Source organism: Bombina bombina, chromosome 9 (genome assembly GCF_027579735.1).
Source record: "Bombina bombina isolate aBomBom1 chromosome 9, aBomBom1.pri, whole genome shotgun sequence".
Classification (NCBI taxonomy): Eukaryota; Metazoa; Chordata; class Amphibia; order Anura; family Bombinatoridae; genus Bombina; species Bombina bombina.
Genome location: NC_069507.1, coordinates 51,981,444 through 51,997,491, shown reverse-complemented (window position 1 = coordinate 51,997,491; position 16,048 = coordinate 51,981,444). Strand labels below are relative to the sequence as shown.

The 16,048-nt window shown below is 35.8% G+C and overlaps 1 protein-coding gene across 1 annotated transcript in view; it reads left to right on the top strand.

The window, feature by feature from the left end:
• The window catches only part of RET (ret proto-oncogene), a 97,041-nt gene that overhangs the window by 53,891 nt on the left and 27,102 nt on the right, over positions 1–16,048 (top strand). The window contains exons 8-11 of the mRNA XM_053692885.1: positions 3,228–3,353; positions 9,464–9,574; positions 14,539–14,655; positions 15,242–15,498. Coding sequence (XP_053548860.1) covers positions 3,228–3,353; positions 9,464–9,574; positions 14,539–14,655; positions 15,242–15,498 — 611 coding nt within the window. The remainder of the gene's footprint in view (positions 1–3,227; positions 3,354–9,463; positions 9,575–14,538; positions 14,656–15,241; positions 15,499–16,048) is intronic.

Genomic DNA, 16,048 nt, shown 5'->3' with positions numbered 1-16,048 from the left:
TTTTTTGTCTCTTTTTCAATTTGGCACATTCACAATAGCACATTTTCAGCTCATTCTCATATTCATAAAAGGGTTTACAGATCCTCAATAAAAGCCCTATTTCTCATATGGGGTCAAGAAAGTTCTCAGCAATCACAATCCATTTTAAGTCACTTTACAGCACTTTTTCAAGCCCATTCTTGCCTTTTCAAATTCAACACCCCTTGTCACTGGGTCCTTGAAAGAGCATTTGAGACATTTTTATAACTATTTCACGTCTATTTGCAAACAGTCTGTTATCTTGCTCTTGTTTAAAACACAATAAAATGGCCACAGGAGACATTCTATTAACATACATGGTATTGATTCACTAAAGCTCCATTTATTCCTACTGGAGAGGCTGTATACAGCGAACAGGGCATGCATTTACATATGTATAGGTATATTTACGAAACGCGTTAGGTGTCTATCTGTACCTACACCTGTCATTTGGCCATTCGGCTGAATAAAAGATATTGATACCAAGTTTGCAGTCTCCGGGTCTCCTCCTTCATTCCCCCTGGTGGGATTTACCTTCTTCTGTATATTTACATATGTATATTAGGGATGAGTGAATTTTTTGCAACATTCAAAAAAATTAAACAAAGTTTAACACATTTGTTCTTTCGTTTCAAATTTTGAATGTTTGTACAACATTGGTTTAACATAATAATAATTCTAATGCTCTCTTTAAATGCAACATTCAAATTAAGCAATATTGGAATTAGAAAAATTTGCATCTATATATTTTTATCTATTATGTAGAAATTTACTAAAATTCTCTACCCTGTGAACTTTTTAACTTCTGAATAGCATTTGTTAAATCAAATGTTAAGGTCAAAATTTTGAATGTGGATATTCAATCTAATTATGAACATTCAAAAATGAAATAAACATTTGAAAAATCAGAAATAACATTCGTTTAACTAATTTTAAGGGGTTTTGGTGTTTATTGCCATTCATTTGTCCAAAAAGAATGTCCACCAAATGTTCAACCAAATGAATTGTACTTTCACATTCGCCCATCCCTAATGTATATGTGTTGACTGCGTGATATCTTCTACAGCTAAAGGGATATGTAAGAAAAACCATTTCAGGACAACATCATTTACAAATGGCGTGTTTCTATTTTTCATTTTTATATTTGATTAAAAGATACACTGCTGTGATTGTCACTAACAATACTGGGGTTATTAAAATTGTGCTTTAAAAGGCGATCACTTAATTGAAACTTTCATATGAAGCTATTGTAATCTGTTTCCATCCGCACCACTGCTAAACCATCTGAATGCATCTTTTTGGTTATCAGGATGGGCAGACTGTGGTCAATTTTCAACTTTCACAAGTATTGTTTTTACCAATATTTATTTATATTGCTTGTTAAAGAACCATTCCCATTTTGCCGTGAACTGTAAAAAAGTTGTCGACTACAGATTTCTTTGTAACAGACTTCTAATATTGTCTTACACTGGACTTTAACATTCTTTAAACTGTAAAGTGTGAACCAGCCGCATTGCTACATTGTTCCTGCCTAGGAGACTCTTAAAGAGACATTAAACATTAAAAAGGGACATGAAGCCCAAAATGTTTCTTTCATTATTCAGATAGAGTATACAATATTAAACAACTTTCCAATTTACTTCTATTATCTTTTTTGCTTAATCTTCTTGGTATCCTTTGTTAAATGATTGGCAATGCACTACTGGGAGCCAGGTAAAAGCCAATAGCAAGAGGAATATATATGCAACCACCAAAGGATACAAAGAGAACAAAACAGATGGTAAAAATACATTGGAAAGCTTTTTAAAATTGCGTGCTCTATCTGAATAATGAAAGAAAAAATTGGGTTTTCTGTCCCTTTAAATGAGATTGTGCCTTCAGGTTTTTATGAGACATGCCTCCATGCACGTTCAGTCCAAACCCGTTCATAAGATTGTGTTTCAAGTGCCTGTGCTTACATTATTGAATTTATTTCAGTTTACAAGTTCAATAATTATGCAATCCCCTTTTAACACAGGATTTGTTAGTGATAATCATGACAGTGTGAGTGTGACTTTTAATCAAATGTTTAAAATAAAGAGACACCATTTGTAGATGTTGGTAGTTTGAAGGGACTATAAAAGTATACCCATTATGCCAAAATACATATGGCATTTATATGGTTAATCAGTGTTGAGAATGGAATCTGATGACAATAGGTTAATGTCACAGATGTAAATTAATCTTTTCCTTGAAGAGTGAACAAGGGGGTTACATGAATAGAGCATTCCTTTAACTTTAAAGGGACATGAAACCCAACAAAAATTACGATAGAGCATACAATATTAAACATAGGTATCCATTGTTGAAAAGAATACCTAGATATGCTCAGGATCTACTCCTTCAATAAAGGATACCAAGTGAATGAAGCTAAAATGATCATAGAAGTAAACTGGAAAGCTATTTAAAAAGGTATGCTCTATCTGAATAATAAAAGAAAAACAAATTGGATTTCATGTCCCTTTAAGAGGTGTGAATGGGCTATTGTATCAGTCAGTTCTAGGAGACCTTCCAGTTTTTATTTTGAAAGAGATAATTCGTTCAGGGCCGCAGGCTTTAAACAAATAAAACAATATAGTAATGTGATTACTCGAGGAACCAATTTGGTCGGAAAACAAAAAGTCCTTTTCGGAAGCAAATTGCTGATAGATTTAATCAATTGGCAAAACTACAATAAGAACAATCTAGTGCCTCACATTCAAAAAGTAGTTTAAAAGGACATACAGCACCTTGTAATTACAAGACTTGTGTAATGTTGCAAGAAATGAAAACACAGGGTCAGTGTGAAAGCTTTCCAATAGTTTCCTGCAATTGTTTTTTAGTGGGCAAGTTTCCACCACCACTTACCTTATCTAGAGGAGATAATTTGGACTTATTACTGGAGTCCTTGACTTGACACTGTCATTTTATTAGTAACACTTACATTGGCTAATTAGGGACAGGCATGAAGCAGAGTTAGGCTTGTGGAGTCTGCAGTAAGCACTTTTTATTCTCAGAATTGGAAAACCCTCAATTTTTTTCTTTTTACTACCCATAATTAAAAATGGTATATTACAATTTCAAGGTGTTTTATGTGCCTTTAACATAGAGGATGGCTTGCAGCATGAGTAAGATGCACACTATTAAACCTTTGCTATGTTTGCTAAATCTCATAGCTTTCTCTCACACAGCTGCTAAAGATGAAGAAGACTGCCCCCTGTCCTGCTCAGAGAGCAAGCACCGCGATGAGTGCGAGGAGTGCGGCGGTTTGGGAGCAGTCACTGGGAGGTGTCAGTGGAGACAGAGACACGGAGAAGGTAATTACGTGCTGGGAAACAAGGGGTTAAAGGGCCAGTCTACTCCAGAATTGTTATTGTTTAAAAGAAAGATAGATAATCCCTTTATTACCCATTCCCCAGTTTTGCATAACCAACACTGTTATATTAATATACTTTTTACCTCTGTGATTACCTTGCATCTAAGCCTCTGCAGACTGCCCCCTTATTTCAGTTCTTTTGACAGACTTGTATTTTAGCCAATCAGTGCTGACTCCTAGGTAACTCCACGGGCATGAGCACAATGTTATCTTTGTGGCACACATGAACTAACGCCATCTAGCTGTGAAAAATGGTGAAAATGCACTTAGATTAGAGCCGCCGTCAATGGCTTAGAAATTAGCATATGAGACTACCTAGGTTTAGCTTTCGACTAAGAATACCAAGAGAACAAAGAAAATTTGATAATAAAAGTAAAATGGAAAGTTGTTTACAAATTACATGCCTTATCTGAATCATGAAAGTTTAATTTTGACCAGACTGTCCCTTTAAACGGATATGAAACCTAATTTTGTATTTCATGATTCAGATAGAACATGTTATTTAAACAACTTTCAAATTTGCTTCTATTTAATTTGTTTTGTTCTCTTGGTATCCTTTGTTGAAAAGGATACCTAGGTAGGCTCAGAGCTGCTGATTGGTGGCTGCACATATATGTCTCATGTTATTGGCTGACACAATACATTAAGCCATTTCCCAGTAGTGCATTTCTGCTTCTTCAGCACAGCAAAGGATACCAGGAAAATTAAACAAATTAGATAATAGAAGTAAATTGAAAAGATGTTTACAATTGAATTCTATATCTGAATCATGAAAGAAGAATTTCAGGTTTTATGTCCCTTTGATGCTGGCAATCTCCTCCATTCTGTTCTATCAGCATATTTTGTAGCAAAGTACACTGATTGGCTTTTTTCAGGATTTCCAAATCTGAAGCCACTCATCTCCAATCCAGTCCAAACCCTGTGACACCCCATTCATCTCAAGCTTTTTAAATGCATTTATTGTGCAATATCAACCCCTATGCCTAGAATGGGAACAATTCTACAGTAGTATTCCAATTCATCACAAAACACTTTTCACGTAACTTTTCATCAGATTTAAGAACTTTTAAAATTCTGCTCCTTGACCGTATGAATAATTAATTCTGGTCTTTTTTTGGTGTATAATATCTTGGCTTTTTGGGCAGCTTTTTTTTCAATGTTACAGGTTTATTTTTTACATGTGAAGACGTATTTTTGTTTTGTTTTTTTGCATAATAAATGTAACAAACATAGGGCAAGTCGGGCTTTTTTTTTTATCTATGACACATACACAAATATGATCATTAGAATGTTTAGAATTTACAAAGAGGAATAAGATCCTAGGCATCCAGATGCAATAGTAAAAACAATTTTTTATTGTAAATCCATTTAAAATGGTAAAAAGCACTGTCTTACGTGTTTCACCGAGACTGCCGAAATTATAGACATAGTTCCCTCACCATGAGGGTGTGCTTAAATAGTGTATATCTCCACCCATTAAAAACAATAAAGAACAAATTAACCCATCAACTCCCAGACTCCAAAGATGAATACAGGTAATGACTGTGTTACATGAGCAAATAATACATAATTATACATAACAAACATGATATACAAGCATGATATACAGGTGAGACAGGATGAGCGTTTTCTACTCTCAATTCCACTATTTTCATTTAATAGGATAATCAATAAGGGAAATTACTTATACAGAAGGGAAACATTGCTTGTCTATAACTTGATCACATTGTACTAAGTACAAGGTAGTGATTGTAACATAGATAAATATGATAACAATTATATACAGTTACAATTGAAGACCATATTGAAGTATGTTATAAATGAGCTCTAACTTGATTCTAACTAGACAGAGTAATATAGAGTTATGAGGAAAGGAGGAAGCAAACTATGGGCTACGGATATATACCATACAATCCCTCAGAGGAATATTGATATCTCTGTTCCAATTTGAATCTCATTTTCAAAGGACTCACTTTGTTTGCAAACAATTGATACTGATAATAAATCAGATATGGTTACAGTTACACAAAACTCTATTGTTACTCCAAATAATATATAATGTTGAATTGTGAGTTAAAACCATCTGGAGTTAGAGTCTTAAGTTTGTGAATCCAGTAGATTTCTTGTCTCTCTAATATTCTCTGCCTGCTACCCCCTCTATGGGGAGTCTGTATGGTTTCTACAGCATTCCACTTAAAATGTTTTACATCTTTACTGTGTATGTGTATATGTATAAAGTGCTTTGAGAGGGCAGAAACAAAGGACTCCATTTGAGATGTACCCTAAATGTTCTCTAATACGGGTGCGTACATCCCTTGTAGTTAAACCCACATACTGTTTTCGATGTTCTGAGCACTCAGTTACGTACACAACATAAGAAGAGGAACACTTGATGCAACCCCTAGTGGGGTAAGTAACACCTGTCACATAAGAGGTAAAACTGGCACCTGATTTCAGGTGTGGACATGCCTTACAATGTGTACTGCCACATCTATAGGTGCCTGTTGTGTCAAGCCACATGCTTCTAGCCCTAGGTTTGGGCAGCATGCTTGGTGAAAGTAGGTTCCTAGCGTAAACAAAATCACAACCCTGACCAATAATGTGTTTAAGGGTATCAATACCATATAGCATGGGTAGATATTTTTTAATGATTTTGCATACTTCCAGAAATTGATTTGAGTATTTGGTCACAAACCTGAGACCCTTCCTGTCTTTTCTATTTTTCTTGTTGCTTTTGCTGAGGATAGATGACCTATCCAAAATAGCAACTTCTTGAGAGATTCTCTCCACCATATGTGCATTATAGCCCTCTCTTTAAACCGTTGTTTTAGGTTAAGGGCTTCTTTGTCAAAGCTAGTTTCTTTGGTGCAATTCCTTTTTGCTCGCAGGAATTGTCCCTTAACTATGCCCTTAGACACATGTTGTGTGTGGCTACTCTGTGCATGGAGTAGACTATTACCTGCTATTGGCTTACGGTACAAACCTGTATCTACTTTTTTGTTTACCAAATTAGCAGTTAGTTGGAGATCCAGATAGATAGTCTCTCTCTTATTCCAACTAGATGTGAATCTAATCCCCTTATCATTATGATTCAAGTAATAAACAAATAAATTTGCCAATGCCTCATCCCCATTCCAGATGAAGAGGAGATTGTCAATAAATCTCCTGTAGAAACGGATATGCTCCCTAAATGAGTTGTCATCTGCATAGGCGTGGACAAGCTCCCACCAACTCATAAACAGGTTGGCATAGGAGGCGCAAATTTTGCCCCCATAGCTGTCCCACATCACTGCAGATAAAACAACTCCTCAAACAAGAAGAAATTGTGCCTAAGCAGAAACTCAGCCACTAATACAATATACTTCTTGAATGTGCTAATCAGATACGTTTCAGAATTTAGAAAGAAAGTTATTGCTCTTAGTCCCATCTCATGAGGGATGACAGAGTACAAGGACACCACATCTATAGTGAGACAGCTATCCCCCTCCAGCCAGACTATTTCTTCAGTCAAATTTAAAACAGGAGATGTATCCCTAATATAGCTAGGAAGTCTATTGACTAAAGGCTGTAGGAATGAGTCTAGCCAGTTTGACAGGGGTTCAAGCAATGAGCCTATGCCTGAAACAAATTGGGCGGCCCTTTACTTGCCTTTGTGCACCTTGGGTAGGTGGTGGAAAATTGGTAGTACCGGCTCCTGTACATAAAGGCCTTTAGCGGTCCTTTGATCTATAATACCCATTTCTACACCATTAACCAATAATGACAATTGTTCCCTCTAAAACTGGCTTGTAGAATTGCCGCTCAAACGTATGTATACATTATGATCATTCAATTGGTGATAGGCCTCTGTTAGATAGTCCCGTCTATCCATTACGACAACACCCACCCCTTTATCTGGGTTTTTAATCACAATGCTATATGTTTGTAATTTATAACTGAAGTCTGTTTGTTTAAGAAACTATTGAATCATGTAAAATCGTTAATTGCAAAGATGTCAGGAACTGATATCATATGTGAAAAATAAGTGGGAAAAAACAGCATAAATGGACTATGAGGGGTAGATTTAACAAGCAGCGGATGCTGCAATCTACTCCAGAAGTTTCAGGTCCTCCTGAAACTTAAGTTAAGAAGCAGCAGTCTTAAGACCGTTGCTCCTTAACTTATCCACAACCTCTGAAGTAGCGGACAGCAATCATCCTGATCAGATACGATCAGGATGATTGACACCTCCTGCTAGTGGCTGATTGGCCGCGAATGTACAGGAGGCGGCATTGCACAAGCATTTCAACAGAAAGCTTTTAAAGGAACAGTAACATTTATGTTTTTCTGCAATATCCTCTTACACTCTGTTCTACCAGCCTACATGTTAGAGCCTTTTATGTTTTATATATATGTGCTTTATTATCCCTTTAACCAGCTTTTTAGAATATTATTCACTAATTTTAGCAGTTTTAATAACAAACATTAGTTCTTCTAATAGACTGGAATGGCTTAGAAAAACAAGCAAAAAAAAAACAAAAACACCTGAGCTGTCAAACAGCATTTTCACACAAAAATTCTGATGTATTAGAATGGGGTCTATATCGCCTGCATTAATTATCTTAGAGGAAGTCTAACGCTTCTAAACTAGAGCACTTTATTTTAAACCACAAAGGGATCTGTGATTTTATCATAAGATCATCACGATTTCTATTTACAGCCCTAAAATAATCTGGTTTGGTCAGAAACTACAAAAATACACCCTAAAACAAGTCTGCTTGTAATGTTCAGAGTAAAGCTCAATGCTTCTGCATTTACTTCTGTTTTTACCTAAATCAAAGCTCCCAAACAGTAAGACAGATGAAGATTATTAAAGCGCTCTTTAGTTCTGCATTCAGGCAACGTAATAGTGCTAAAGGGTCCGATTTATCACGGCCCGAATGGGGCCGATTACCCTTGTTTCCACATGAGCAATCAGGCTCGCCAGAAACAGGAGTTAAGAAGCTTCAAGCAGCGGTCTTAACACCGCTGCTCCTTAATTTGTCTACTTCCTCTGAGGCTGCAGACATCAATCCCCCTGATCTCATACAATTGGTTGATTGACACTCCCTGCTAGCGGCCGATTGGCTGCGAATCTTCAGGGGCAGCATTGCACAAGCAGTTCACCAGAACTGCTTGTGCAATGATAAATGCCGACAGCGTATGCTGTCAGCATTTATCGATGTCTGGTCGGACATGATTTGCTACAGCGGATCATGTTCGCCAGACACTTCACTTGATAAATCGGCCCCTATGAGGCCTATATAAGAAAGGTCTAGCGGACCTGATCCGCTCTCCGTATTCAGCATTGTACCAGCAGCTCACAAGAGCTGCTGGTGCAACGCCGCACCCTGCAGACTCGCGGCCGCCAGCAGGGAGGTGTCAATCAACCCGATCGTACTCGATCGGGTTGAATAGTGGCGATTCCTGTCCGCCTCATCAGAGCAGGCGAACCGGGTCATTGAGCAGCGGTCTGAAGACTCGCCAGAAACACGGGCCCTCGAGCTCCATACGGAGCTTTATAAATGGGCCTCTATGTGTCAAATTAAGTAATACATACTGTTATATTTTTTCCAGACTTTGTGATGTTTCAGCATCTATTAAAGGGGCATTCTAGTGTAGAAAGGATATACTATTTATATATATATATATATATATAGATTTGCTCTGTGTTTAACTGCAAAAGAGGTTAAATACCTTGTCATAGCTTTACCCCTGCGCCACTCCAGATTAGAATACTGCTGGTGAAGAAATGAGGAGCAGGCAGACATGTGTATGGACCAGTCACTGGCAGTATACTCATTTGGGACAGTAAAGGGTTACTCAAAAGTACATCTTTGACTACATGATGTTTAACTCTTTTGAAGGATGTAATGAAGAAATAAATGAAGAGAATGTGTTTAAAAAGATATTGTAGGAAAGAGTGCATTTGATTTTTACAGTTGGGCGTCCCTTTAATACTTTTTTTGTAACAGCTACTTTAGGAATCCATAAATGTACTTCCACTTCCTAACTGACTATCTTTATGTACAGGAATCACAACAAACTATTCCACCTGTACCCCGAGTATTCTGACCTGTCCTGATAAAGTGTGTGATGCCGTGGAAAGCAAAGACCCTGCAATATGTCCCCAGGATTGCACAAGTAAGGAGTTTTATTGTACACACCAGTTTCATATGATACTTATATTCAGGCACAATGCAATAACAACGAATGCAGTTAATAAGGCAGAAGCCCAATTTATTAGTGTATTTGTTGTGTTTAGTAGCAATATATATGTATTCTAGAATGAGATTTTTTTCAGACACAAAATTTAAAATTAAAGGCACGGTTGTAACTAGACCTTACTGGTTCCCAGAGAAAAGTACCTCAACAGCACCCTTCCAAAGCACCAGTGTATTGTGATATAGGACAGCATTAAGTATTACATATGACCAATGCAAATTTGTTGCAAATTTCTTAACCAAGGTGATCACGCAATAAATTGGTATAATTTAATTCATAGTTTCCTCTGGAAAGCATACTTGAAATACTGTCACGGCTATATTACATTATATGTGTGTGTGTATATATATAGACAGTAGATAGCACACTCCCACTCGCCAAATTCTTAAACACCAGGGTGCAAATGCAGTTTAATAGAAATATTTAATATTTGCACTCTCTGGATTTACAACACAGCAATCTGAGGAAGGGGTGGATGCCCAGAAACGTCACAACGAATTAAAAATTGCTGTGTTGTAAATCCAGAGAGTGCAAATATTGAATGAATATATATATATATATATATATATATATATATATATATATATATATATATATACAGGGAGTGCAGAATTATTAGGCAAATTAGTATTTTGACCACATCATCCTCTTTATGCATGTTGTCTTACTCCAAGCTGTATAGGCTCGAAAGCCTACTACCAATTAAGCATATTAGGTGATGTGCATCTCTGTAATGAGAAGGGGTGTGGTCTAATGACATCAACACCCTATATCAGGTGTGCATAATTATTAGGCAACTTCCTTTCCTTTGGCAAAATGGGTCAAAAGAAGGACTTGACAGGCTCAGAAAAGTCAAAAATAGTGAGATATCTTGCAGAGGGATGCAGCACTCTTAAAATTGCAAAGCTTCTGAAGCGTGATCATCGAACAATCAAGCGTTTCATTCAAAATAGTCAACAGGGTCGCAAGAAGCGTGTGGAAAAACCAAGGCGCAAAATAACTGCCCATGAACTGAGAAAAGTCAAGAGTGCAGCTGCCAAGATGCCACTTGCCACCAGTTTGGCCATATTTCAGAGCTGCAACATCACTGGAGTGCCCAAAAGCACAAGGTGTGCAATACTCAGAGACATGGCCAAGGTAAGAAAGGCTGAAAGACGACCACCACTGAACAAGACACACAAGCTGAAACATCAAGACTGGGCCAAGAAATATCTCAAGACTGATTTTTCTAAGGTTTTATGGACTGATGAAATGAGAGTGAGTCTTGATGGGCCAGATGGATGGGCCCGTGGCTGGATTGGTAAAGGGCAGAGAGCTCCAGTCCGACTCAGACGCCAGCAAGGTGGAGGTGGAGTACTGGTTTGGGCTGGTATCATCAAAGATGAGCTTGTGGGGCCTTTTCGGGTTGAGGATGGAGTCAAGCTCAACTCCCAGTCCTACTGCCAGTTTCTGGAAGACACCTTCTTCAAGCAGTGGTACAGGAAGAAGTCTGCATCCTTCAAGAAAAACATGATTTTCATGCAGGACAATGCTCCATCACACGCGTCCAAGTACTCCACAGCGTGGCTGGCAAGAAAGGGTATAAAAGAAGAAAATCTAATGACATGGCCTCCTTGTTCACCTGATCTGAACCCCATTGAGAACCTGTGGTCCATCATCAAATGTGAGATTTACAAGGAGGGAAAACAGTACACCTCTCTGAACAGTGTCTGGGAGGCTGTGGTTGCTGCTGCACGCAATGTTGATGGTGAACAGATCAAAACACTGACAGAATCCATGGATGGCAGGCTTTTGAGTGTCCTTGCAAAGAAAGGTGGCTATATTGGTCACTGATTTGTTTTTGTTTTGTTTTTGAATGTCAGAAATGTATATTTGTGAATGTTGAGATGTTATATTGGTTTCGCTGGTAAAAATAAATAATTGAAATGGGTATATATTTGTTTTTTGTTAAGTTGCCTAATAATTATGAACAGTAATAGTCACCTGCACACACAGATATCCCCCTAAAATAGCTATAACTAAAAACAAACTAAAAACTACTTCCAAAACTATTCAGCTTTGATATTAATGAGTTTTTTGGGTTCATTGAGAACATGGTTGTTGTTCAATAATAAAATTAATCCTCAAAAATACAACTTGCCTAATAATTCTGCACTCCCTGTATATATATATATATATATCTAACTGATCATTTTATAATTGCTACAATGAATTGTTTGTGTGCGTGTGTGTGTGTGCGTGTATATATATATATATATATATATATATATAAAATCACCAACAATGAGTACAGCACTCATCCAAGACTTGCAAATAGATTTTTATCCAGGTGCTAGTCCGCTTGAGGGTCCTGCAGCTCCTTTCATATAATATTCAAAAAGTAACAAAATAGCGTCAGCACTGTTTTTTCATTAAAAATAAATTCCTTTATTGGAGTAAGATGAAGACAAAACAGCAACAGCGATGTTTCGGGTCTACCTGATCCTTAATCATGCTATGGAATATTTATATCAATTCCTTTTAATAACACCATCGTTTTAAACAACAATTCTCTATTTCTACCCCTCCTCAAATAACGGATATGGTCAATTATTTGAAATCTTAGCTGGGGCCTATGTTGGGGAAACTATACTCCACATTAAAGATAAAATCAGTGCCCATAAATCAGTGCCCATAAATCATCTATTAGATGTAGATATATGTCCCTCCCAGTCTCTGCCCATTATATTACAGCAGGACATACAGTTAGCCTGCTAAGATATCAAATAATTGACCATATCCCTAAATTGAGGAGGGGTGGAAATAGAGAATTGTTACTTAAAAAGAGGGAGGTCTGGTGGATTCAGCACCTGGGAAAATTGCATCCGATGGGTCTAAATAAAGATACTGAGGCCTATGTGTCAAATGTCTGTCGGACCTGATCCGACAGTGCGGATTAGGTCCAACAGACCTCGCTGAATGCGGAGAGCAATATACTCTCTGTATTCAGCATTGCACCAGCAGCTCACAAGAGCTGCTGGTGCAACGCCGGCCCCTGCAGACTCGCGGCCAATGGGCCGCCAGCAGGGAGGTGTCAATCAACCTGATCGCACTCGATCGGGTTGAATTGTTGCGATTCCTGTCCGCCTGCTCAGAGCAGGCGGACAGGGTTATGGAGCAGCGGTCTTTAGACAGAAACACGGGGCCACAAGCTCCATACGGAGCTTGATAAATGGGCCTCTATGACTTAAATTTGTTTTTATAGGATGTTTTTGTATAAATTAGGTGGTTTTAAATTGTATTGGTCTTTCATACTATGTTTGAAAAATAATGCTGAAACTATAATCTTATTGGTACCCCCAAGAAAAAAGAAAAAAAGAGAAAAGGAAAAATTAATAAGATAATATTATGTCCACTAGATGGTAGTGTTACATGAGAAAGGTTATTCTCACTGTGTTTAAGAATGTAAAGAGTTAATAACTGACACACAGGTGTTATTTAAAGGTGTTGATAGCAATATTCCATAGCATGATTAAGGGTCAGGTGAACCTGAAACCTCGCTGTTACTGTTTTGTCTTCATGTCACTCCAATAAAGCAATTATTTTTAATGAAGAAACGGTGCTGATGCTATTTTGTTGCTATATATATATATATATATATATATATATATATATAGAGAGAGAGAGAGAGAGAGAGATAGATAGATAGATATAGATAGATAGAAATATATGTATATATACAGTGTGTGTGTATATATATATATATATATATATATATATATATATTATATATATATATACTGTATATATACTGTATATACACACGCACATATATATCATTTTTATATATATATATATATATATATATATACACACACATAAACTATTATAAAATTAACAGTTATTTATTAAAAATTGTGTTTTCCAGACCACAGTTCATGGATTGTTAAAGCATTTTTAAATAAAAATATGTATTTTTTTTTTTTAATTCTAACAGACATGATTAACAGTCCTTACAGTTGAGGGGTATTATTTCTAAGGTTCCAGATAATTGCACAAAAAAAACCAAAATGGGCTTACAGATACCCTGTTCAACCCATATTCCCTCGCTTTTTTTTTTTTTTTTTTTTTTTGCTTATAGGAATATTGTTAATTCTAAATTAAGAATTAAAAAGGAACATTGTGTTCAAAATTGTACATTCTTTCATCTAAAAGAGGACATTCCAAAATATATTTAAGTTTTTGTTTTTTGAATAAAGCTCATGTTCCTCTCCTGAATAAAACAATGTTTCCTTGTAACACTTGTAGAGGGGTGTCCCTCCGCACAAGTAAGATACAGTCAAGTTACAATCAGCCAGCTTTTGTTTATCATTTCTGAGGCAAAAAAATATATTGCTAAATGTATATAATATGTACATATAGATATACAGGTAGAAAATCCTTTATCCAAACTGCTTGGGACTGGAAAAGGTTTGGATTTTGGAATATTTCCATCTGTAAAATCAGAGCGTTTGAAGATTGGATGGAACCAAATGTAAACAACAATATCTTATGGCATTTAGACAATATTTACATGTTATAATACAGCTTATACATGTAAGCTAAAGGTAGTTTAATGTCATTTTTCATACTTTTGTATACATAGTACCCTTATAAAGAAAGTACGGTAATATAATTAGAAAGGTAATATTTGCTGTTTTAAATAAATATGGAGTATTATTTGTATTATTTGGATAAAAGTAATTTTTATTTTTTAAATTTTAATTAAAAAGTTTGAATTTCAGAATAATTTTGGATTTTGGAATTCCGGATTTGGGAATTTGTACTTGTACTTATATATACATTCTCTCCATGATATGTTGTCATTTTTCTGATTTTAACTTTGGTTTCTCATTTTGGATAAGCACTAAATATCATTGGAGGCCATGAAAAAGGATTCCCATCTGGAATTAAGGCTGGTTATGGTACCTGTTACTGTCTACTCCCTGAGAAGTGTTTTTGTGAGAGGAATTTTAGTGAAGGTAAGTTTATTGATTGCTAGACAATTAATATATATATTATATTTACTTATAAATATGTATTTCAGCATAAATATATTGATACATAAGTAGATGGATGAATATGCATAATAAACATTTGAAATTATTTTGTACATCAGAAACTTGCTTGAAGGTTGATAAAATGTATTTTTATAACAGATCTTCAGTTACAAATTAACAACTTTGTTTAATTTTGGCTAAAACTAGGACTTTAAAATTGTCATCAGATCATTTCTGATGGATAATCACATTGTACATTGTGGGGGGAAAAGATGTTAATATATACAATTATTTATATTATCCCTTTGACTCTCTGGGTTAAATGAATGCCCAAAAATATTAATCTTTTTTTATTTTTCGTATCTAAAATGTATTTATTTGATTGTTATACAAAATCTGCATGAATAAATATGAATTATGCTACAAATATGAAAAGAAGGATATAGATTATTATGGTTATAATAAAATGACTAGTGTCTATATCAAAACCTATAGTTAACTAGTATGAAATGTAACTTCCTACAAGCAAGATTAAAGCAAGCTTTTCTTTCTTTTCATTTTTATTCAGTTAAGTTGTGTGATGACACCTGCAAAACCGTTATTGCGTGTGGAGTATTCCTTTCCTTCATAGTTTCTGTGCTACTTTCATCATACTTCATTCACCGTTATCATAAAAACTCACCAAAACCACCTATCGCTTCTGCTGAAATGACGTTCCGACGACCTGCCCAGTCCTATCCAATCAGCTACTCTTCCAATAACGCTCGTCGGCCATCTTTGGACTCAATGGAGAACCATGTTTCCGTTGATACCTTTAAAATACCAGTAAGATACCTTAAGAACAATCACAGTCACTTATATTTTTTGAGGTTCGCATACTGCGGAACCTCATCGCTGAATAGATGCTGAATTGTATAATATATGAAATATTTATTAAAATCAAGAGAAGTAACAATATTATGCTACCAAACTAATGCCTCTGATTTCAGTTATGGCATCTAGTCAGTGATATATTTTTAGAAATACTTGTACGTATTAATCATGGTATAAAAACAGAATTATGAAAGTAAGGTTTTATAATATGTTTAAAAATGCCAACTAGAGCTATTTGGCTAAAATGAAACCATGTAATTTTGGGTTTGAAGGTACCCAAGGAGAAATCTGCTTAGTAAATTTACATTATAAGATGTTTTGACTTTAGAGAGAAATAAGATAACTGTGAAAATGAGAAAAAAGGTGCATTGATTAATTTTTGACACTATGTGATTTTATATAAAATCACATAACTTGTCTATATATAGCTTTATAAATATATATTTTACATTTTGTGGATACATGTAGGGAAATGAGCAATGACTAATGCATTTATGTACTG